This window comes from Bombus affinis, chromosome 3 (genome assembly GCF_024516045.1).
Source record: "Bombus affinis isolate iyBomAffi1 chromosome 3, iyBomAffi1.2, whole genome shotgun sequence".
Taxonomy (NCBI): domain Eukaryota; kingdom Metazoa; phylum Arthropoda; class Insecta; order Hymenoptera; family Apidae; genus Bombus; species Bombus affinis.
In genome coordinates this window covers 13,785,432-13,810,269 of record NC_066346.1, presented here as the reverse complement: position 1 = coordinate 13,810,269, position 24,838 = coordinate 13,785,432, and the positions used below count along the sequence as shown (strand labels likewise).

The following is a 24,838-nucleotide window of genomic DNA, read 5'->3' as shown; positions in this document are numbered from 1 at the left end:
CCGCAATGCTTTCCTTACAATGGCTAGAGAAAGACATTATGAATTCTTTTCCTTAAGGCGCGCGAAATTTAGTTCTATGTCTATGCTATACGAATTGCACAATCAAGGTCAAGACAAGTTTGTCTATACTTGCAATAATTGTAAGAGCCATGTAGAAACAAGATATCATTGTACGGTTTGTGATGTAAGTATTAAAACAATCATCTGTAAACATGTATCATCCAATTTTCAAACAATCTAATGTTATTATTTATTATGCTAGGATTTTGATCTGTGTATAAGCTGTAAAGGAAAAGACGGTCATCCTCATCATATGGAAAAACTTGGTTTAGATTTGGATGATGGTTCATCGCCGGCCGATGCTAAACAAGCTAATCCACAGGTAAAAATATATTTTTATTAACTGAATATATTAATAATTTTGCTATGAATATTTATAATAAATATTTTTATTTTATAATAGGAGGCGCGTAAACTTTCAATTCAAAGATGTATTCAATGTAGTAGTAGTAGTAGTAGTAGTAGTAGTAGTAGTAGTAGTAGCAGACCCACAGGTCCAGTGGGAGCGATGCAATCCGGACAACAGAGTTCAAATGTTACTATGACCACAGGTGTTGCTATGAAACTAGGTGTCAGTCCTACCAATTTACCTTCGCCACATCAACCTGGAATAGGATTGAAACCTGGAACTCAAACGCCACCTGCTCACGTTCTCCAAGTTGTTAAGCAAGTACAAGAAGAAGCTGCACGGCAACAAGTACCGCATGGTTATGGTAAAGTAACGCCAGGTGGTGGAGTTGGTGCTGGAGTTGGCGTAGGAGGACAAACAGGTGGCGTAATGCCACCACCTCCTATGCAACGTCCAATGCCTGTACAAATGCCAAATCCTGGCGGTACACATCTTATTCCAATGGATCAATGGACAGCAAGGTGAGTTATTGAATATAATAATTAAAATACCGTATACATATATGTATATAAAAAGAGGTATTAAAGCTACACCTTTATTTACAGTAGGTATCAGCCAAGTGCACTGATGCAACAGAATCCTGGTTTGAGACAGCAAACGCCGCAACAGTTAATGCAACAGCAGCAACAACATCAAGGGCTGCCAGCAATAGCTATGGGAGGACAGATGCCTAGGCAAGCTGGAGTTCTCGGTGGTCCGGTTAATCAAGTTGGTCCTCAAACTCAAAGCAACATGCACAAGCATGTATTGCAGCAACTTATGCAAACTCTAAAGAATCCCCATACTCCTGAACAACAAAACCAAATACTTCAAATACTCAAAAGCAATCCACCGATTATGGCTACTTTTATCAAACAACGGGTATGACGATTAATTTCTTCTATATTATTTGTCTGCTGACATTTTCGATTTTAATAATTTCTATTACCATATAATTTTTTAAATTAATAGGCACTCGCTCTAAATCAACAACAAAGTGGTCAATACGGTGGAGGAGTGGGCGGACCTTTGGGTCCTAATCAGCCGCAGCAACAACCTGCTCTGCAGCATATAATGTCTCAGCAGCAGCAGCAGCAGCACCACCACCACCACCACCACCACCAACAACAACAACAACAGCAAGGCAGAATGCAAATACAGGCAATGCTAAATCAACAGCAACAACAACAGCAGCAACAGCAGCAACCTGTTCAACAGCAACCACCACAATGGTATAAACAGCAAATGCTAGTATTGCAAAGGCACCAGCACCCGTCGCAGCAGCAACAGCAGCAGCAACAACAGCAACAACAATTTACACAACCACCAGCACCGCCTTACGGTCAACAGCGACCTATAAGGCCGCCCCTTCTCGGTAAGAATTATTTAATTCTGGAGAAAACGAGATTCGTCGAGCCGCTTGGTTCGTGGTCTAACGCTTGCCACGATTCCGCGTATTCTTCTCCAGGTTATGGTGGCTTTAGCGAACAAGGATACGGTCAACCTGGCTTAAAACCAACACTACCTCCGGTACCTTCTCCGCAAGGTGTGATGGGGCCTCCAGGGATTTCTGTACAGCAACAATTAATGCAGTCCGTTCGATCTCCACCGCCAATTCGTTCTCCTCAACCAAATCCTTCCCCACGACCGGTTCCTTCTCCACGTAATCAGCCAGTTCCTTCTCCTCGATCAGGGCCGGTGCCATCGCCTGGCATGGTACACCATGGTACACCTCATGGTACACCAACACATTCACCGGCTCATGAACTCGGTGGGCCAAGTGAAATGATGCTTTCGCAGCTGAGTGGTGGAACTGGTGCACCGACTGGTCACCCGGGTACCATGCCACATCATCCATCTCCAGCTCCACCACCCACTAGTGGCACAGACTCGAGTGAAGTGACGCCCATGACGCCACAAGATCAACTTTCAAAATTTGTCGAAGGATTGTAGTGACTATTAGTGAAGTCGGTTAACACGAGTGACTATGTTAGTGGGCGAACGATGATCTTGCATCGTATGTCAACCGTTTAGAAAGAACGGTCGCTGTTCCACCTCTCTGTCATGAGAACAGAGAGAGTAACTTCCATCCGTTCTGCGTTCCTAGCTTCGTGGAGATCAGGTACAACTACTTACGTCCGGTACACTGACCAAGTGCTGATGTTCAGAGACGGGTCAGAGTACCACTGGTGCGACCAAATTAATCCCGGATGACGCGTTTCCCTTTTCTATCTCCGAGTTAAGGTGCAGGAGCGATACAGCGTGTTGTGGTGCTGCTTAGATGCTCCGCGAAGATTCTACAGCTGGCTCAATGGACACTTGAACTTACGTTATTGTATTCTCGTATCTCAACCTCGGCTCCCCAATTGCGAACCAGTGGAAGGACGAGAAACAATTAATTTGAAACTATACACACATGAAATCAAGAGAGACTATTAATACTTTATCCCCTAATACACATACATATACAAAAGAAACACACACTATGTCTCTGCCCAAACTTTTATTCCCCTTACACATGACTTTTTCATCTATATCACCTTCCCTCGCTGCTGCTCGTGCAGGCTGAGTGAAATCGTACAAATGTGTTGTGTATACTGTTACGCCACGAGGCTTAACACAGGCTGTATTTTCTAACCGTCACTCGCGGCCCTACAATGTCTCAGTCAGATCGTCTTATCTGACCGCCGGATCATATACAATGTATCGACGAGCGCATAGCTGTCGCCAAGCAGCGAGTTCTCGAAATGTCGAATTTGGTCCGTTACGTTTTCCACGCAAGAACAGACATACGTGATCATAGGCGCGAACGGTGGCGTGACCTAAGTATAGTGGGGGTCGTCTTAAAGATGAAACAAAAAAATCATCAAAGGTCGATCAGTTCCTTGTGACGCGTCGAACGTTACACATTGAGTCAAAATTCAAGTCGATCCGCGACATTGCCAAACATTCGCTTATTCTATTAAGTATCATATCGTGCTACGTCCACCAAGAGACTAAGCTCAATTGTAAGAGCCTTGCTCTATATTGTATACATCTATATTATCTGCGTGCGATAAAGTTGTTAATTGTTGATATCTTTTCAATCGTGTAGACTAATTGTTGGAAATATACATTATTATAATTCTGTGACTCTCAGTGTTATACCGCATCAACCACCCCGATTATCCTAACCGAAATACGGGGATCGAACTATTCGTGGTGTCGATTATTCTAATCGTAACGGGAATTTACGACTCTCGTTGACGCGTATTCTAACGACCGCGTCTCCCCGCGATAGCTCGAACTTTACATATACTTAACGTTAATTAATAATTAATAGTTCAAATATTATTAGCGTAGCGATTATATGCAGTTATTATATACCACTATTATTATTATCGTGACAAGATGCAAAGTATATAACAAGAAAAAAAAAACGAACTGTATGAAAATGGAAAGATATTGAAAAAGAAATCAACAACATTGTATGTAAGGAAGGGAGAAAAGAATTTAGTGGAAAGTTAAGTAATGTTAACTTAGGTTAATTTGTTATTAAGAGATCGCAACGGTTGCCGAAGGTTGTGCCGAAACCTTAGCACCATTAAATTTTATGGATCATTCTGAAATTAACCTTCAAAATAATCTGCTAAATTGTCCTATGGGAAAGAAACCTAATAACAGGACAGGCGAGACAACGCGGATTAACGGTGTCGCAACCAAAAAGTAGAAATTCACAAGCTTACTAATGGGAGGATTTATAAATCGTGTTAATTTTGACAACAAAAGTTTTTCAAACCGAGGGTCCAACATGTACAGTTCAATCAAAATATGTAGCTACGAAGCGTAATCGAAAAGGACCCTCGCATGAAAATCGTTCTGTACATACTATACTATTATTACGATAATAATAACGATTATTATTAATTTCCCTGTCTATTATGAATTTATTATTATTATTATTATTGCTATTATATATAATTCTTATTGATTCTTAATTATTATAATTACTATTATTACTCTACTACTACTACTATTATTATTAATAATATTATTTTTATTATTATTCTTCTTCTTATTATTACCATTATTACTATTAATATTATCACGAAAGAAAAATTCAAAACATATAAGTATAGTGTTAATATTCGGGAAAAAAGCGAGAAAGGGATCCACACACACGCGTTATAATTATAATAGGATATCTCTGTGCACGATAAACCCGAGAAAAGGAAATACAAATACAGATACAAGTACACATACATACCGAAGTATGTGACTATGCCAGTGCTGTATCATAGTAAACTGTAAGTGTAACTTTTCCTCTTTCTTTTTTCTTCGATACCTATTTAAATGACTAGTTGGTAACGAATGATGCGTGAAGGTGTACTTCTGAAGTCCGTTTCGTCGGATATTTTTTAAATACACGGTGTACAATGTAGCCACCATGTAACCAAGCTATAACCGATTTAATCATAATCAGAATCATTAATGGCACATGCAACCGGTGTAAGATTCATATTTAAACGTGGCGTTTCCGTCGACGAAAGCGCGGTCCGATTCGAAACAAAAAGCCAGAGAAATCATGACCCGTTTGAGAGACACGTTACCTCTTGAAAAATGTATTTGACTCATTCTGATACATTTATCATCAAATATATCTATATACATATAACATCGTACATTTCCATTTGTCTTATATACATCGGTACCCTTTGAATTCGTTATAAAAGAAGGCAAAAAGCATTTTTCTTTTTTTTTTATAAAAATAAAGAAAGAATCTAACGAACGATTGGCGAATGTTTTTTGCCTTGAAAATTTTAATCGCGGGGTTGGACGGGGGTAAGTTTAACGAGAATGGTTCGTTTAAGATAACCGGTTTTCTTTCACTCAATTAAGTTCCAAATTCGAAAGATCGCTTTTTGTTATTTTTAGACTATTTTAAATTCTTTTATAAATCGGTTAATGTGAATCGTCAATCGATTCCGAAACATTCCTTTTGTTATGTATTCTCTTTTTCGCCCTTTCTTTCCTCCATCCACCGGTTTTTCTCTACGTCCTTCGTCCCTCGGACTAGTTTTATAGAAAGAACGTCGTAGATTCGTCTTTCCAAGATCGTCATATAAAAGGACAAAAAGAAAGAGAAAAAAAGATAATTATGTAGAATTATGTGATAGCAGTTAAATCGAGCGGGTCAACTATAAATCGGTTGAGAAACAAATCCTGTCGTGCGTCTGAAATTTCTAAAAGTGAGATGAAAACGATAAGAAACAGAGTAATACAAAGAACAAAAAATAACAATCTACGAAATGCGGATGGTTATCGACTGTAGATTTAAGTAAACGATTTTACTAGTAAAAAGAATAAACGTAACGACGAAGACCCAAAAGTATTTGGCTTAGTATGGCTGTGTTTAGGGCAGTGTTGTAAATCTGAAAGTGGTATACCTTTTTTGGTAGTAAACTCTTTAAGAGCGAACAATCGAACGCTATTGTGTACCAATCCGACGATCGCGATCTACACGAGTCATTTTATCGTTTGATTTTATTAATAATTAATTACTAACGAAGATGACACAATTGCTAAGAATCGGCGTTCATTTGCGAACGAATCGTAAAAATACGATATGTGATGGGTGTGTGTGTGTGCAACAGATATAAAGAAAAATGAGTTTTCTCTTTCTGAAGATAGTTCGAGCACATAATTGCGAGTGTAAAAATGGGTCTTAGTGTGTTCGAACATCGAGAAAGAGATGGATTGTAGATTCGCGAAAGATTACTCCCGTAGATGATAAAAAATAAAAAGAAAGAAACGAATGAAACGGAAGCGGTTTGCACGTCGGATTTGTTGGCACGTCAGCGTTCGTGGACAATTTATTATTGTAACGAAAAGTGAACGATACAACACTATATATATATTATATATGTACTATATATACTATATATGTATTACATATATTATATATATATACTATATGTATTATATATATATAATATATATACTATATATGTATTATACGATTTGTTTTTCTTTTTATATTATCAAACACAATATAGGTCGCGGTTATATCATGATGGAGTAAACGTTAATTAATTAATTAATTAATTAATTAATTATTCGATAGACGATAATTGCAAACAAAACTATGGAATATAATTATTATTATTACGCTATTATTATTGAAATACCAACTATAGAGTACTACTTTTTATTATGACATTTCGTAACTAGTGAATTGATTATCTAATTAAAGATTAATGAGACGCAAGTGTAACATTTATCCCCCTCGCTCCTCCCAGGTAAAAAAAGAAAGAACTCACACCGTTCTTCATCCCAGTCTCTTTTTCTTTTCCTGAGGAAAAAAGTCTCGAGAGGGACAATGAGAATTTTCTCTCGATACAGCCCCTCGAATCCTGATCCAACACTGCATCGGTCACGATAAATGTACAATATTTAATATAATGCGCTTTCCTTTATTTATTTTTGTCGGTGGGATTCACGTCGTTCTCGCTAAACGAGACAAACGGAAATGGAATGAAAAGATACTGTCACCGTCGCCATTCAGATACCTTTTTGTATCCCCTGGTGTAAAGACCGTTCGCAGAGTGACTTCGGAAAAACTTTAGTTAACGTCTTGTTTGCCCCCGTGTTCGCTATTCATTTTGTAAACGCGTTTTGTAAAATATATATGTTCGGTTTAGATGTGTGAAAGTTAGCCTCACGATATCCACTCGGAGAGGGGAAAGTGAATTTAGGTTTTTGCTACAGTTTTGTACTCTTGGACGTAAAAAAGACTTCGTTTTTCTCTTAACGATTTGTAACGTAGATAAGAATACTGTATGTTGATGTTCATGAATATTTAACCGAATATTGTTATATTATTATTAAAAAAGAAGTTTTAAAAATACATTCCATTTTTATTTTTCTCTCAGCTCAGGTTATATATGTACATACGTGTATCGAAAGACCAAAATCCTTCTTAAGAAGTATTTCTTATCGATAGTATTTATATAATCGCGAAAGAGTTACTAAGAAAGAAACGAATTATTTTTATCTTATCTTCCGAACAGAGACGGATCTTCTTATCCGTATACATCGAAACACTTTGAATTCTTTGTCACATTGCGCGTGTATCCCTTAATAAAGTACATATTTCAATACTCACAATGTGAACAACTAAAGTTTTTCTGTTAACTCTGTTATATTTGCCACTTTACTTGCTCTCACTTGCTACTACTCGTCTGTTCAGCAACTTCGCTTCGAACAATCGTTCGATTTTAATGTTTGTATATTTATTTAAAATTATTCGTTTCTCACCACGTGCACGATATATGGTCTCTTTCTAACTTTTTTCGAAACTTAGCCTCTTCTTACGTATCATTCGTATATTTTACACGATATTTGTACATAGAATTTCATTAACAAGATATAGCATTCAAACGCGTATGTACCCTTGTCTCGACCTGTCGACAAGTTGTACGGATTTTCAATTAGACGAGGACTTATATTTTAGTTCCATCGGATGGCAGAAAAATAAAGAAAAAGGAAGAACCAAAGTACAGTGCGACCTTCTGGCTTTCAAGGACTCCTAGGTTTTCACTGTCTTAACTTAAAATGGGACTAAAGTATGCAACGAACGCAACGCGTGTTTTCCTTCTATTTTCTCACCCTATTTATTCTTCTTGCGTTCGCCGAATCTCCTTTCCTTAGGTGTAAGGACTAATCATTTATCCGATTACAGCGCATAATGTAACAACGTAAACGAAACTGGCACGTAAGAATTATACATATACGTGTATATATTTATACATACTTACCATTAACACAATATGAAAAATCTGACGAAATAAAGTTTACGTATAATTATTTGAATACTGGACATTGTACCTGTGTGCTCTCAGACACCTTTCTCGCGATCATTTCACGTTTCAACTTCTGAATCCTGTCACGATCTGTGGATTCCCGTTCGAGCGCAGTCTTATTTATACATAACATGTCGTTCGTTTCGTTGTCCTTTGTGTACACAAACGTATTTAGACGTACATTTCTTGCAAAGAGTTGTTCGCGAGGATTCGTCAATATTCTAAAAGTCAGTAATGAAGGCAGTATGATGGTAACACATCGAATTAAATCAAATCGGAACACAGGCTTTTGTACGATTTCGTGAGGATTTCCGTTCCCTTCGTTTGACCGAAGTCCGAAGTGATTGCTGCCCGTCAGTTCTTCCGCCTTATCTATCGTTTTCAGCGACGAATCCTTGTTGAACGATATCGTTGGACGGATAACAAAAGTAGGAAGTTCAGAGTCCCCATTCAGATCTATATGTACTAAGTTTACACGTACGATATGTTTATATTATCGCTTATATATAAACATATATAATATATATAAATATATATAATATATAAATATGTATGTGATATATATATTATATCATATTCTATATACATATTGTACACACATATACAGGTACACGTGATACACGTGTAACGATATTACAATATTACATTATATTATACTACAGGATGGGAGGGGATGGACTGGGAGGGGAGGGGAGGGGTGTTCTGTGGGATTAGTATAGTATTCGTATATCTATTTACATATTTACATATTTACACTTAATTCAGTGGGCGTTGCCGTTTTGTGGTTCTTTATCTTGTTGTTTTTTGTTATGGGTTCCGTATCCACCAATATTTTTTTGTGTTCTTTCTGTGTTTGTCTTCTGTATCCTTTTGGGGGAGGGCCATGTTGTATCTCCACCTAGTGTCTGCAGTACGGCTATCTAGGTTTTCCTCGTATTGAATAGATTTCATTCCTATTTTCCTTTGCATATGATAAATTATGGGTATGTTGTTTTGGTCTTGGAGATAGTTTCTTTCGTCTAGGTATAGAAAGGCTTCGGGGGGGATGTAGCCTGTTAACAGAGTGTTTTTGAAGTATGCGTCGTTTGCGTATAAGCAGCCGAAGATTAGGCTGTTTTCTTTGATCTTCGCGGCCTGCGAGAAGTGATTTCTCGTTAGTTTTAGGATGTGACAGTCGATGCGGTGGATGTTGGCTAAGTCGTATATTTTTTTGTTTTTTACGTATTTTCTGTATCCGCTGTGTTCAGATCTGTAAATGCTCAGGCAAGCTCTGATGCATTTTCTTTCAAATATACGAATTTTTTCCATTATTGACGCTGGTATGTTGTACCATATTGGACAGCCGTAGGTTATAATGGGTCTTATTAACGATTGGTAGCACATGATTTTTACTTTGCTATCGAGAAGTCTGGAATAAAACAGCCTTTTTGTATTCCAAAAAGCTTTGCTGGCTTTGGAGAGTTGGATTTCGATGTGTTGCTTGTAATTTAGTTTTTCATCTATGTTTATTCCTAGGTATTTTACGCAATTTTTGTGTGGTATGAGGTTCTCTTCGTTTGCTTTTTCTTTTAGGCGGAATTTCCTGATTTGTTCCCTTTCTGCTGGGCCGATTTTGCTTGTCATGGGTCTGAATAGTATGGTTTCGCATTTGCTTGCGTTAATTTTTAGTTTCCATGTATGATAGTAATCGCTGATTTTGTTAAAGAGTTCTTGCAGTTCTGTTCTTATCGTTTTGGTTTTGCGGCCTGTTACGTAGATGATTAGGTCATCCGCGAAGGCTATGGAGCGTTTATGTGTGGATGTGTTGAGGTTAAAGAGGTTTAGTAAGTCGTTATTGTAGATGCTGAAGAGTAGCGGGGAATTTACTGTTCCTTGTTGCAGGCCGTTCTCTATGGAGAATTCTTTGCTTGAAGTGTGCGAGCCGTCGGTCATTATGAACGTTTTGTTTGTTATCATGTCCCATACTATTTTGATTAGGTATTCGGGGAAGTTCTTTTTAATTATTTTATAAATGAGCCCTGGGATCCAGACGGCGTCGAAGGCTTTTTCGATGTCTATTAGGCAGGCGGCTACTCGTTGATTTGCGTTAAGTGCCCAGCAGATATCCGACGTAAGTTTGTTTATTGCGTGGATTGTGGAGTGTTTGTGGCGGAAGCCGAATTGGTTTTCCGGGATTATCTTATTTTTTGAGCAGAAGGCTGCTAGGGGGTTGTTTATGATCATTTCGTATACTTTGCTTATGTTGGGGAGGAGGCTTATGGGTCGCAGGTTTGCAGGTGATGAGCCGTCTTTATTTTTTTTTTGTAATGGCTATGAGTTTGGCTTTTTTCCATTTTTGGGGGAAGTACGTGTTGTTTAGTGCGTTATTAAACAGTACTGTGTAGTACCATTTTATTTTGTTTGGTAGGCGTTTGAGCGAGATGTTTGGAATGCCATCGAAGCCGGCGGATTTTTTGTTGTTTAGCGTGGAGAAGATTGTACTTAGTTGATTGAAGTTTGTAAAGTAGTTTATTTCTGGGTCGGGCTGTTTGGGGTCGTCCGATGTGTTTTCGTTTGAGAATGTGCAGACTGTTTTGTTTAGCGCTATGTCTTGTTTTATTTTATTTTTTAGTATGTTTGTTTCGGCGATGATAATTCTGTTTAATTGTTCTCGGCCCATGTGTTCGTTTTGTGTGTGAGTTTTGGCGAAGTGGGTGCCGATAATGTCTAGTTTTTCCGTTGTTTTTGATATTATGAAGTTGCCCTCTGTGTCTTTGTTGGTGTTTTGTATCTCGATGCCTGCTTCTTGGATGAGGGAGGCTTTTTCTGGAGGCAGTTTGAGGGGCGGGATGGAGTTTTGTTCCTTTGGTCTGAAAATTTGATTTATCTGCGGGAACTTGCTAGCAGAGTCTTTTTGGAGATATTTTTTATTTTATTTGTCCAGTATTGATTTATAGAGTTTGCGAATTCTTGTTTTAGTTGTGATTTTATTTCGTGTAGCAGGTACTTTAGGAATTCTATGTCTTCTCTTTTGTCGTAAGAGTAGTTGTGTCTTAGGTTGTTTAATTTCGATAGTATGTAACTTTTATCTCGTTGTAGTTTTTTTATTTTATAATTTATATATGGCTCGCAGGAGTCTTTTTTTTTAAATGTCGGTACGGATTCTTGTATATGTTTTTCTATTTCGTCTATGAACGAGTCGATTTGTCTGTCTGTTAGGTTGACATTGTTGTAGATTTTTAGGTCGCAGTTCTGTTCGAGCAGGTTTTGGAACTTTTTCCAGTCTGTCTTTTTATAGTTGAACCTGGGTGTTTCGGTCTGCGTTTCGAGTGTTAGGTAGTCGGATGTGTTTTTGCTTATCTGAAATACTATGGCGTTATGGTCGCTGTCGTAGTCTATGGTTTTGAGAGTGTTATTTGGTCGTAAGTTTTGGAATTTTATTCGGGCGTCTGCTAGGCATATGTCTAGGTAGGAGCGTCCTTTTGGGTAAGAGGGTAGCTCGGAGCCATAGAGGTTTGTTTTGTAGAAAATGCTTTTATTGTCTAGCCAGGTTCTGACGGAGTTTCCTCTCGTGTTGTTTGTTTCGTTTTTCCAGCTGGTATGTTTGGCGTTAAGGTCACCGGCTATTATGTAGTAGTTTTCCTGTTTGTCGAGCTGTAAAAGTTGGAAGAGATCGTCGAATTCGTCGTTAAATTGATTCTGGTTTCCGTGGGCTGCGTAGGCTGCGGAGATAAATAAGTTTTCCTTATTGTTTATTTTTATTTTTATGATCGTCGTCTCTAGGATTTTGAATTTTGTTATTTTGTCGTTTTGTATTGTTTTGAACTTCAGGGGGTTTTTTATGAGGATTGCCGTTCCTCCTCCTTGGGTAGCGTTTGGTCTGTCGTGTCTTATTATAGAGTAGTTTTTGTATTGCACTTTATGTCTATAGTTCAGTTTGGTTTCTGAGATAAGTACTATGTCGGGGGTTTCTTTCTTAATTAGTGTTAGCATGCTGTATCTTTTTTGGTTTGAGATTAGTGAGTTGGCGTTTATTGAGATGATTTTCAGATGTTTAACTTTTATCTGGTTTATTTTTTGCTGTGATTGGTGGACGGGTGGGATTTGGCTAATCTTCGTCTATATTTTCGATGATGTTGAAGATGGAATCGATTCTTTCTTCATGTGTATTTAGTGCTTTTTTTATTTCGTTTAGTTGTGTTTGTTGTTCGCTTAGAGCTTTTAGAATGCTTTTTTTGAAGTCTTCAATGACATTTATTATGCTTATTTGGGGTGAGTCTATTGTTGGGTTGGGGTTTTGTTTGACTTGTGCCGCTATGTTTGTTACTTGTGGGCTTGTCTCGTTTATACTTGTTCTTTGTTTTACTATGTCCGCGAATTTTAGCTCGGGGACGTACTTACGGCTTATTTTGGCGATTCTTTCGGCTTTTGCTGTTTTTGCTTTGGTGATTTTTTCATTAATCTTTTTGGGTAATTCGACGAGTTTTGGGCATCCTTTGTATGATGCAGGATGTCCGTAGTTTTTGCAGTTTACGCAGTAGATTTTTTCTTTGCTTATTGCTGCTTCTTTTTTTATTTTGCACTCGCCTGGCCCGTGCGGTTCAGTGCATTTTACACAGCGATAGTTTAGATTACAGTTTTGTGCTGTGTGGCCTATTCGCTGGCATTTGTAGCACTGCGTGATATCGTTTTTTTTAATTTTTTCCCATGCTATTTTTAGATAGTTAAGTCTGTTTATTTTTAGTAGGTTCCCAATGTTGCTATCGGGGGAGACTTGAATTATATAGATTGGGAGCAATGTGTTGTTCTCCCTTGATTTTCTTGTTGTGAATCGAGTCACTTTGGTGAAATTAACTTCTTCTATTTTCAGGGCTTTTAGGTCTTCTAGTATTTCCGCTTCTGTGTAGCTGTTTCCTAGCCCTTTTAGTAGGTACGTGTGGGGTTTTTGAGATTTTGGGGTATATGTGAAATAGGCCGTGTTGGCTGCGGTCAGTATTTTTTTTGCATTCGCGTAGTCATTTATGTTTTGAAGATAAAGCACGTGCTTACCTGAATGGATTCTTTTAATATGGAAATTCTTGATTTTGAGGGAATTTTCCATGAGTGCTATTGTGTCTTTTGGGTCTTGTAATGTTATGTTGATGGGGGGTGGCCTGGCCCCATTTGCTGATGTGGGGGGGGGGTCTGCCTGGTCTTCAGCGGGGTGGCTGGGTGGCAGGCCCTTATGAGTTTGGTTTTTCAGTAATGTTGAAGGATGTGGTGTTGTTTTTTTTTGGCGGAGCGGCGGGGGGGGGGGGGGTGCTTGTCCGGACGGTATAGCTTTTGCTTGTGGTTATTGGTGACGTGTCCGGGGGAGTGGGCTGTCTGGTTGCCTTTTCCCTTAATACGTCGTTTTTTTTTTAATGTTTTCGATAATGGTTTCATGCGGTTGCGGTGTGCAGGGGTCTTGGGCTTGGAGGGCTTCGAATCTGTTTTTTAATGTGATTGCCATTGGTTGAGGTTGTGGGCTTCTTTTTTGTTTCATATTTTCGTTTTTATCGTCGTGCTCTTCTTGTGAGTCGCTTTCTTCTCCTTTTAAATTTTCTTGTTTTCTGTTTATTTTGTTCCTGGTTACCAGGTTTGGGGGCGGATTGAGTTTCCGCGTCTTTTGTGTAGCAGTTCTTATGCTGCTATCTTTAATTATTTGTTGTTTTTCTATTTTTCTTTTGATTCCTTTTTTTGACGAGCTTATGGCGGGTTCCGCCTCCTTGGTTTCGATTTCATTCCTTTCTTCTTCTATTTTTAAATTGTTTGTAGAGAGGTTGATGTTATCACTATTTTTTCACTGTTTAGCACTCTTTTTGTTTTTCTTTTTTTTTTTTGCTCTCTCACTGTCTACTGTGCACTGTATAGCTTGCCGCGCTCACTGTTAGGGCCTATGCCTGTTTATCCCTTAGGGCCGAGAGGTCCGACCTGCTCGGAGGATTACGGTCAACTGAGAGTATGTACGTATGAAAGTGCAGAGAGTGAAACTGAAAAACAACCTTTTATAACTAGCGAGAATGTGAGACAATTGAGAGATAGAGATAAGATCAAGCGAACCGATTTTTATGGTAACCCAGTAACGTACGTAGCGAAAAAATTACCAGTGGATTTTAACGAAACGATGAGATCCGAAAAGAAAGAAATTATGTGGCTAAAGAAAATATTTCTCGAATGCAAAATAGAGATATTTAAGTATACGCTATGTGTAGATAATACTAGTGTCGTAAAATTAATTAAGAATCCTGAATTCCATCAAAGAAGTAAGCATATTGATATAAGATACCACTTTTTGCGAGATTTATACAATAGAGGCGAAATTGATGTAACATATGTAACAAGCGAAGAGCAACTGGCAGATATATGTACAAAAGCGTTGCCAAAACCAAGATTTGAATATTTAAGACAAAAGTTAGGTTTGAAAAATAAAAAAGATGTTAAGAGGTAATTGCTTATAGAGATGTAGAGTTTTTAGGGAGGGTGTCGAAGTGACTATCACTTCTAATATAAAAAAAAAAACTCTACATGATCTGTTTAGTCTTCTCGTAGTTTTTTTAGTAATAAATTAATTTGAATGGAAAAGAGAAAGGCAGTTGGCAAATGTATTTGTGAAGACATTGACAAAATCAAGGTTCAGATATTTACGACGAGAGTTAGAAAATATTCAGATATAATTGTTTGTTGGGATGTAGAGTTTTAGGGAGGGTGTTGAAGTGTTCACCACTTCTAGGAAAACTCCACATCTGGTCTTTTTAGCTTTCTCAAGCGCTGAAGCCATCGACAGCATATAAACAAAAGAATAGCAGGGAGGCAGACCATAAACGGTAGACAGGCGACGTTGGCTTCGGGGTTCTCAGTCATAAAGTAACACTGCTAGCGTGCGGATCTGGACCAGCTCAAATTGTATTCCTGTATTTCATTATTAAGTCAAATATATACTTTGTATCTTACACTTTATCCACGCGTTTTTCTCTCTTTATATACTGAATAACCTCAACAATTTTAGCCGCTCTAAGAAAAGACTAAGAAAAACCGAGTTTAAAGTTGACGAACTTCTATACGATCGTGCGAAGTTAAGATTTGAAAGAACCAAATATTCGTTGCTCTCCAGGTATACAATTTTCATCGTATTATTTATTATTTTATTCTTTGTAACTTATAATTATTTACACATCATATCGTTCTTTATAACAATGTACGCATACGTGGATTCTTCAATTACTTTTTTTTCTTCTTTTTTAGATGGAGTTAGAACAATTATTAATTAGGCGAAAATTAACAGTTAAAATTACGGACGAATCGAGTCGCTATGGTTTTCATTCCTTGTTCGTCAGGAGCCTCGCTAAGGAAGCACGTCTTCGTCGGTGAAGCTTATAGCATGGTCGCGAAGAAGCTTATTTTTCAATTGGAATCATAAATTATTAAGCAATAACATAGAAATTTGCTTCATCCCGCGCTCAATCGCCAGGGACGTGTCGTAAACTCGGTATCTCCGCAGGGTAATTTGGAATTATATTACAGCGGTACAAGTTGCCGAACTTCCTCACCCGCACAGATATCGTGATCTTCTCGGAAAACTAACATCTCGTGTTAGTTCAAGTAGCGTCCCATCTTTGCCAGTAGAAGGCGCGCCAAGAGCACGTGAAAAGGCTGGTCATGACACTCGCGGCATTCACACCTCGCCAGTTCGTTCGTGAGCGCCGAGGCGTGCAGACGTGCCCGGCAAAGTCCACAAAATAGCAAGTACCATCCAGTTGCTGCTGAGTGCCGAGACGTGCAGACGTGTGTCCAGTGCCCTGTGAAGTTCACAAAACTCCACGTGACGCCCAGCTGACGAAAGCAAATCCAACTAACCTAGCCAGGGGTTAACAGCCTCTCGACTAGTTCTTTCACACTGAACTAACTAGCTCGATGATGGCTCTATCATTTCCAACAGGCTCCCCGGAGCAAAATTATAACACCGCCATGTTTCCTCCCCCGTGGCAAGAGGGCAACGCAACTATCCTGGTAAATGACCACCACACGAAAAAACGAAAGCTCGAACCGACCAAGACAAATGTAAACAAGATTCAAACCAAACCATCAGCCAGCCAAGTGACTACCTACAATAGATTCTCAATTCTGGAGTCCACGGAAGACTCCATGATTACAACCGAAGAGGTAAATAATCTCCATACTCAAAGAATTCCCCCTCCCCCACCGATATTCATTAACGACGTAATCGACATACAGTCAATGATTAAAACTATCGAAAAAGACATCAGCAAAGAAGACTACAAGCTAAAGATTAACAACAACCAAGTGAAAATACTGCCGTCCCACCCAGACGCCTATAGAAAGTTAACCAAGCTATTAAAAACGTTAAACGCCAAATTCCACACATACCAGCTCAAACAAGAAAGACCATTTCGAGTGGTGCTACGCAATATCCATCACTCAGTCGATCTAGACGAACTAAAATGCGAACTGTCAAATCACGGCCACGAAGTAACTAACATCAGTAACATTAGGCATAGAATCACAAAAAACCCACTATCCTTATTTTTTATAGACCTAAAACAAAAAACAAACAATAAAGAAATCTACAATATCAATCGGCTGATGAACTCCATAGTTAAGTTCGAGCCACCTCTTGTAAAGAAAGAAATAATACAATGCAAGAGGTGCCAAAGGTACGGCCACACGCAGAAATACTGCAATCACAACTTCCGGTGCGTAAAATGTGCAGGTAATCACCCCACTGACCAATGCACTAAATCCCCGGAAACCCCCGCCAAGTGTATCCACTGTCAAGGAGAGCATCCTGCGAACTACAAAGGATGCTCAGCCTACAAATCGCTACATAATATAAAGTATCCAAAACTGAGACCCAAGGACATAAACATACAAGAACCTAAACCCCAAAAACTCACCACACCAACAGTATCCTATGCGCAGGCAACGCAAGGAAACGCATACAACTCGAAAACACACAGTGTACACACAGAAAATAGAATTCCCACCCCACCAAGCACTGACAACTTTACCAGACTCGAAAAACTTATCGAGAAGCAAACTGAGCAAATTAACAACTTGCTGTCACTACTCACACGCTTCATGGACAAATTCATAAGCACAGAAGCAAAATAAAACCAATGCGAATAGCTCTGTGGAACGCCAACGGTCTAGCTCAGCACAAAGCCGAACTAGAACTATTCTTAAAACAACAGCAAATCGATGTGATGCTCATATCCGAAACCCACTTCACCGACAAAAACTACCTCAAAATACACGGCTACAACTTCTACCACACCCAACACCCCAGCGGAAAGGCTCACGGCGGCACCGGAATCATAATCAAGTCAAACATCAAGCACTACGAACTTCAACCATTCCAGAAAGACTACCTCCAAGCAACAAACGTAGCAATAGAAGACTGTCATGGTACAATCACCACCTCAGCTGTATACTGCCCTCCCAGACACTCCATCGCCAAAGAAGACTTTGACCACTTCCTGGACACCCTGGGCAGCAAATTCATAGCCGGAGGAGACTACAACGCGAAACACACCCAATGGGGCAGCAGACTGGTTACAGTAAGAGGCAAAAACCTCCTCAACAGCATATTAACTAACAACCTCAACTACCTTACCACGTACGAACCCACACACTGGCCCACCGACACAAACAAAATACCCGATCTCCTTGATTTCTTCATAACTAAAAATATCTCGTCAAGACACGTCCAAATCAATTCCTCGGCTGATCTCTCCTCTGATCATTCCCCCGTGATAGTAACAGTCAGTTCAACTATCATCGAGAATACACCTAATGGCTCCATTCATAACGAACACACCAACTGGCAGCTCTTTAGAGAAGTCTTTACCCACACAACTTCAGCCTCAACCTCACTAAAAACCAATGATGAAATCGAAGCAGCCACGGAATACCTAAATGCGAGCATAATAAACGCTACCCGCGTCTCCACACCGGCAAAAACGTCCATCAGCAACCACGAATACCCCCAGTACATACTAAAAAAAATAGCAGAAAAACGTAGACTAAGAAGGATATGGCAGACCCATAGAACACCGGAGGACAAACGCAAACTAAACAACGCAACTAGAAAACTATCCAAAACCATAAAGAACTACAATAATGACCGTTTTCACAAATATCTCGCCAGCTTGTCCCCCACAGCCGACTCAAACTACTCACTATGGAAAGCCTCCAGGAAACTCACGCGCCCCCCACAAATAATACCTCCAATCCGCCGCCCGCAGGGTGGATGGGCGCGTAGCCCTATAGAAAAAGCCAACCTATTTGCCAAACATTTGACTGAAGTATTCCAACCCCATTCCTCCATAGCCGCAGCGGACGTCACCGAATACCTGCACACTCCCTTCCAAATGTCCCCTCCTATTCAACCTTTCACTTCTGCAGAGATCATAGAAGCAATCAGTCGCCTAAACCCCAAGAAAGCAGCAGGTCACGACCAAATAGGAAATAAAGCAATCAAGGAACTTCCCATAAAAGGGATTGCACTCATCGCATCAATCTTTAACGCCATCCTCCGCCTTGAACACTTTCCTAAGGCGTGGAAAATCTCACTAATCACCCTCATCCCCAAACCCGGTAAACCAATATATGAAACCAGCTCCTATCGCCCAATCAGTCTCTTACCTACCCTGTCTAAACTATTCGAGAGGATGCTCACGAATCGACTCCTTCCACTCCTAGAAGAATTGAAGACTCTCCCAGATCACCAATTCGGCTTCCGAAAACAACACTCAACAGTAGAGCAAATCCACCGCATAACCCACATAATCAGCCAAACCCTTGAAAAGAAAAAATACTGCTCAGCCGTATTCCTAGACATCCAACAGGCATTCGATAAAGTATGGCATGAAGGGCTACTCTACAAGCTTAAAAAAATCCTACCCCACCCATACTACTCCATCTTAAAATCCTACCTAACCAACAGACAATTCATAGTTAAATGTCTAGGCGCCACTTCCGCAACATTCCCAATAAAATCCGGCATACAGCAAGGTAGTGTCCTCGGACCCCTACTATTCTCCATCTACACTGCCGACTTATCCATATCAAACGAGGTAACAATAGCAACATTTGCCGACGACACAGCACTATTAGCTACCCACGCAGACCCAGCAATTGCCTCATCCACTCTCCAGCGAAGTCTCGACTCCATGGAAAAGTGGTTCCAAAAATGGGGTTTTAAAATAAACGAAAAAAAATCCTCCCATGTAACCTTCACGCTCCGAAAACAAACCTGTCCCCAGGTCACCATTAACAACACAATAATCCCAAGCAAGGACTCCGTAAGATACCTGGGCATGACCCTGGACAGGAGGCTAACTTGGGAAAAACATATCTCCGAAAAAACAAAGCAACTAAAGGAAAAACTAAGAAAATTCTATTGGCTCACGGGCCGACGCTCCAAACTAAACATACAGAACAAAATAACCCTCTACAAGGCCGTAATAAAACCTGTCTGGACCTACGGAATCCAACTATGGGGAACAGCAAGTAACTCCAACATTGAAATACTCCAACGCTTCCAATCGAAAACGCTAAGATCCCTATTAAATGCACCCTGGTATGTTACGAACGAAACAATCCACCGAGACCTCAAGATACCTACAGTCAAAGATGAAATACACAAGTTCAGAAGCAGATATAGCACAAGAGTCAACAACCACCACAACCCACTAGTCACCCAACTACTGGACACGACGGACCAGATCCGCAGACTAAAAAGAAAATACCCACTAGATTAAACCATTAGTCCTACTAGAATCAACAATATAAAACTATTATAATCCATGTCATTGTATCACGCCAAACTAAGTTACTGAAAATTCTCAACGAGAATTGATTGTAAATATTCTAATAAATAAATAAAAAAAAATAAAAATTTCACACCTCGAACACAGAAAAAGATACTTGTTAACGTTCAAGCGGTTCAGATATTGTTCAATTTTCGCGCAACACAAACGTTGTTCAAACTTGGAACGCTACAGGCATTTTTCAACTCTGTTACGAGGAAACTTATACATATTCATTGAAGACATACGAAAGAATACGCGCTGTATTCGTTATCATGCGTTTTTTTTTTTATTAGAGTTCAGACTTTTATGGATCGTCATTATTGGAACAGCAAGCGTTCAGTTCTGTTCTTCCCTACGTACTCATAATCTTGGCTGATAACCGCCATTCGCTATATACATCGTTGGTATCGACGTCAAAGGATTAACACAGACAAATACACAATCCATACAATCCGATTTGATTGATGTTAGATCTTGCATCAAACAGATCTCTATATAAACAGATAATTTCTGATTCTAAACATTTGTATTACGTTCATCTAATTATTAGGATATTAGATATATTATAAAGGAAGATATTATGTATTAAATAATCTGCCTCTTCTTCCGCTTTCAAATCCTCTACAAACGCCTTTTATAGTCGTTCAACTTTTCAGCTCACAGAAAAGAACATTACGCGTATTCCTAGCAATCGCCCAAAGACTCGAACGTGTGCTTCGATAAAGCTCGCTTAACTTTCATCGACACATCGATAACTTTGCGTTCCAAGATGTTATTACGCCCTAGAATCCCTAACATAATTTTAGAACCAGAATTTCTGTGCAAAACAATTCCATCGCTTTGTCACGCTTAACGGCTCAATCATCGAAACATGTATCATAACGCACGAATTATGATAAAAAAGAAACTGTCTTTCGAATAAAAGCAATCCGTTTGCCAGGTGCGCTTAAGGATGTACAGGACGTCGACGGAGCAAGTGTACGAAATACAGCCGCTGGAGGGTAACAGTTCCGCTCAACGTCACACTCAACAGCCGAAACAACGATTCTCTGAAATGCCTACTCCGTCGGTTTCGCCGACATCTTCTCTCCGAAAGCGCGTCTCGGAACTGCCAAGAGCCGCGAGTGCATCCGTTTCCGGCGCTGCGGGCATTGTCTGCTCTAATACGGATCTGATATCGATCCTAAGCTCGTTAGCGTGTTCCGCGACGGAAATCAACCGATGCGGCGAGGAAGCGCCGAGTTCGCGGGACGATAGCAAATCAAACTGGCCCGGAAAAACGACCGAACAGAAAGGAAGTCGATCGAAGAGCTTCCATTCCAACAGCTTCGACGTGTCGACATTGCACGGAGCTAAAAGTAAGCTTAGCGGATCCTCGAAAGCCGCTATTTCGACCTTTATGACACCGTCGAATTGGTTCACGAAGAGACACCAACCGATGTCGAAGAAGCCGGAAGATTTGGTAACGGCCAGTTTAAGTCTCAAGTTCGATAAATCGAAGGTAGTGAAGGCGGTGAAGGAAACGTTGGGTAAAAAGTCCCCTAATAGCGAGGTCAAACACAAAGTCGTATGGGACAACACTAGTGGAACCAAAGTGGACGCTCGGGTAAGTTGTATTTCTCGTTACGAAATCGTTTCTTGTTTAAGAGCCATCGTAGGTGAAAGGAGGAATGAAAAAGAAAATCGTAAATCGTAAAATTTCTTCCAGAGAATGCACTTTATCGTAAAAATTAATAAAGTCAACAACAACATGAAATTAAATAATTGTTGTTTGATATTCTGTATTATCGATATAGGTGAAACGCGGAGAAGATAATTTGCAATCATTGCGGACAATATCGCAGTGACATTATTATCAATCGGTAATATTAAAGATAAAATTCATATGGGATGAAAACAGAGCGTCAAAAGTGGTTATTTTTCGATCTTCTTGCGAAGGGAAAGTTCCTGCAAAATGTTTAAGAACGGCTCTCAACAAGGAATAAAAAATGTTATTACAGTTCCATTTTCGTGTTCGTTTTTTTTCTACATGATCCATGTGAAATAATTCTTCAGATGCTCTGCTGGTAAATGAATCGACGTTTGTAATAGAGGAAATATGAAGTACAGCGAGATCGTTGTTGACTATTGTTCTACACCGATATCGACAAAATAATTCTTCGACAACTCTATTGATAAATCAATTGTAGTTTGAAATCAGACGAATCTGAAGTAACATCAGTTTGTTGCTACGAGAACAATAGCCACTAACGATCTCGCAGTAATTCGGATTCGTTCGATTTTAAACTTCAATTGTTTTATCGACAGAATCTCTGAATAATTATTTTGCTGGTAAATCCTGCTGGTATATCGATTAGAGTTTGGAATCGAGCAAATACGAAGTACAAGATGGCTATTGTTCTCACGTAGCAACAGTCTGATAGTATTTCAGATTCGCTTGATTTCAAACTTAGTTCCCTTGGTTTAATTACTGATTTATCAGCTGGATCAAAATTTAAAGAAAATGAAGATCAAGTGTAGCGCGTAAGTTTGATCTCTGCTTAATTTTTTCATCTCTACACTCATCTTATCTTCCTCGCTTTTAGGTCTGCGATGTCGTCCATAATGTCCAACCGAAGATTGTGCGTACTTCCTCTACCGCTCGGTGGTGCGGACATTCTAGACTCTGGGTCTCGACGATTCGGCAATATTCTGGTCACGCCTCCAAGAGGAAAACCGGCGATTGATTCGCGACGATTACGGCCAAACAAAGTCGGTGACACTCTTTCAATCGTAACGACCGAATGTCTTCGGCCACCTAGCTGAGGAGCCGATGTTTGAGAGAGGGTGGACAGGAAAGTAGCTTCCCTCGGCGATGGTCCTTGTATTTTCGAGCTATCGCGGGGAGAAGCGGTCGTTAGAATACGCGTCAACGGGAGTCGTAAATTCCCGTTTAGGCGCTCTAGGCCCTTGAGAGTTATAGGAACTGTCGGAGTTCTGGATAATGTGAGAGCCTTAGGAGACTCTAGGCCGTGTAGGCACCTTGAGAAATGATGAAGGAACTCTGAAAGATATAGGAACGGTGAGAGCTATAGGGATTATGGGAACTCTAGACACCGTGAGAGACGATCAAACTCTTAGAGAGGTAGGAACGGTGAGAGTTGTAGGAAATGCAGGAACTCTAGGCACCGTGAGAGACGATCAAACTCTGGAGAGATAGGAACGGTGAGAGTTATAGGAAATGCAGGAACTCTAGACACCGTGAGAGACGATCAAACTCTAAAGTTTTATTCTAATGTGAATGCGGAGGAAAGCTCGGTATGGGTGTGCCCTTTGACCGAAGAACGCGGATTCGTTGCTTACATTTTCAGTTAGGCAAGTGAGGGCAATGATCCGCGATGCTGATTGGTTATGACCAATGTTGGGAAGGAAGATAGGAGGAAAAAGCCTCCTACTAACTTGGGTCCTAGGCGACATTGTTTATGGGGAGACTCGGATTTTCCGTTAGGGAGATCTCCGCCTTTTTCGTTAGGCCACTATCTGCTTTCTCCGCAATTCTTAAGAGCACGTAATAAACCCAAGGACCCTTCTAAAGAACCAGCTGAAAACACTTCTGGAATTAGAAAGTCTTTTCTGGCAGACAGATTGACTCAAACCATGTGTGCGAACAATGCAGTTAGGATTTCAATTTATGGTGGGTCCTTAGGCCTATGGAAGGTTCGAAGGACGGCACGTAGACCGTTGGCTGTCACGCCGCGCAGGATGGACTGCGGATGTGTTGCGCGGCGTAACAGTCCTGATTCTTCTCCGCCACGATCGCTCATTCGTCTCACCTGTCCACACAAACATCAAGATAGTTTCGATACGCGAGAACTGTCGTAGTGACGATCGAGCCTGGCGAAAGTCAAATTGACCAACTTCATCTTTGGACAATCTCATAATTTCGCAATTTCATCGTCCAAGTACACGATTGATTCTCACAAAACCACTAGTTCCTTAGAGCTTAACGCCACGCTCATCTTTTCATTTTTATCGCATATTGTCTCACCACTTGCGATACTTGTAATTACTTTTCTCTACTTTTCAATTTTGGAGTTGGTCAATGTGATTTCCGAATGGCTCGATTGACTATGCGAGTCTTGGATAAAGATGACAATTAAACTATTCAGATTGGTCATGTTGCTTCGTCAAACGATTTGAATTCAAGCAATTCGAAACCATTTTGTCAATGTGAACCTATTATTTTACCAATGTGAATCTGTAATTTTGCTTGAAATATCTTTCCAAGTTTTTATGATGATTCAGATTGGTCAAGTTACCTGAATCAAGCAACTATTTTCAAGTTACTTGAAACTATTTTGTTAACGTGTACAGTTGCTTGAATCAAGCAACTATTTTCAAGTAAGTTAAAATCATTTTGCCAATGTGAACCTGTAATTTTGTCTGAAATATCCTTCCAAGTTTTTATGATGATTCAGATTGGTCAAGTTACCTCAATCAAGCAACTATTTTCAAGTAACTTGAAACTACTTTATTAATGTGTGCAGTTGAGTGAAGCAAGTATTTTCAAATAACTCGAAGCTATTTTGTTAACGCGTACAGTTGCTTGAATCAAGCAACTATTTTCAAGTAAGTTGGAACTATTTTGTTAACGCGTACAGTTGCTTGAATCAAGCAACTATTTTCAAGTAACTCGAAACTATTTTGTCAGTGTGAAACTATATAGACACTAGTTAATT

The 24,838-nt window shown here is 39.7% G+C and overlaps 1 protein-coding gene across 1 annotated transcript; it reads left to right on the top strand.

The window, feature by feature from the left end:
* The first annotated feature begins 546 nt into the window (after positions 1–546).
* Positions 547–2,401, top strand: LOC126914253 (transcription factor SPT20 homolog). Its single transcript, XM_050717900.1, has 4 exons — positions 547–930; positions 1,018–1,330; positions 1,421–1,823; positions 1,917–2,401. The coding sequence occupies exons 1-4, from the start codon at positions 569–571 to the stop codon at positions 2,399–2,401; spliced, it is 1,563 nt and encodes a 520-aa protein (XP_050573857.1). The 5' UTR covers positions 547–568.
* The last annotated feature ends 22,437 nt before the right edge of the window (positions 2,402–24,838 follow it).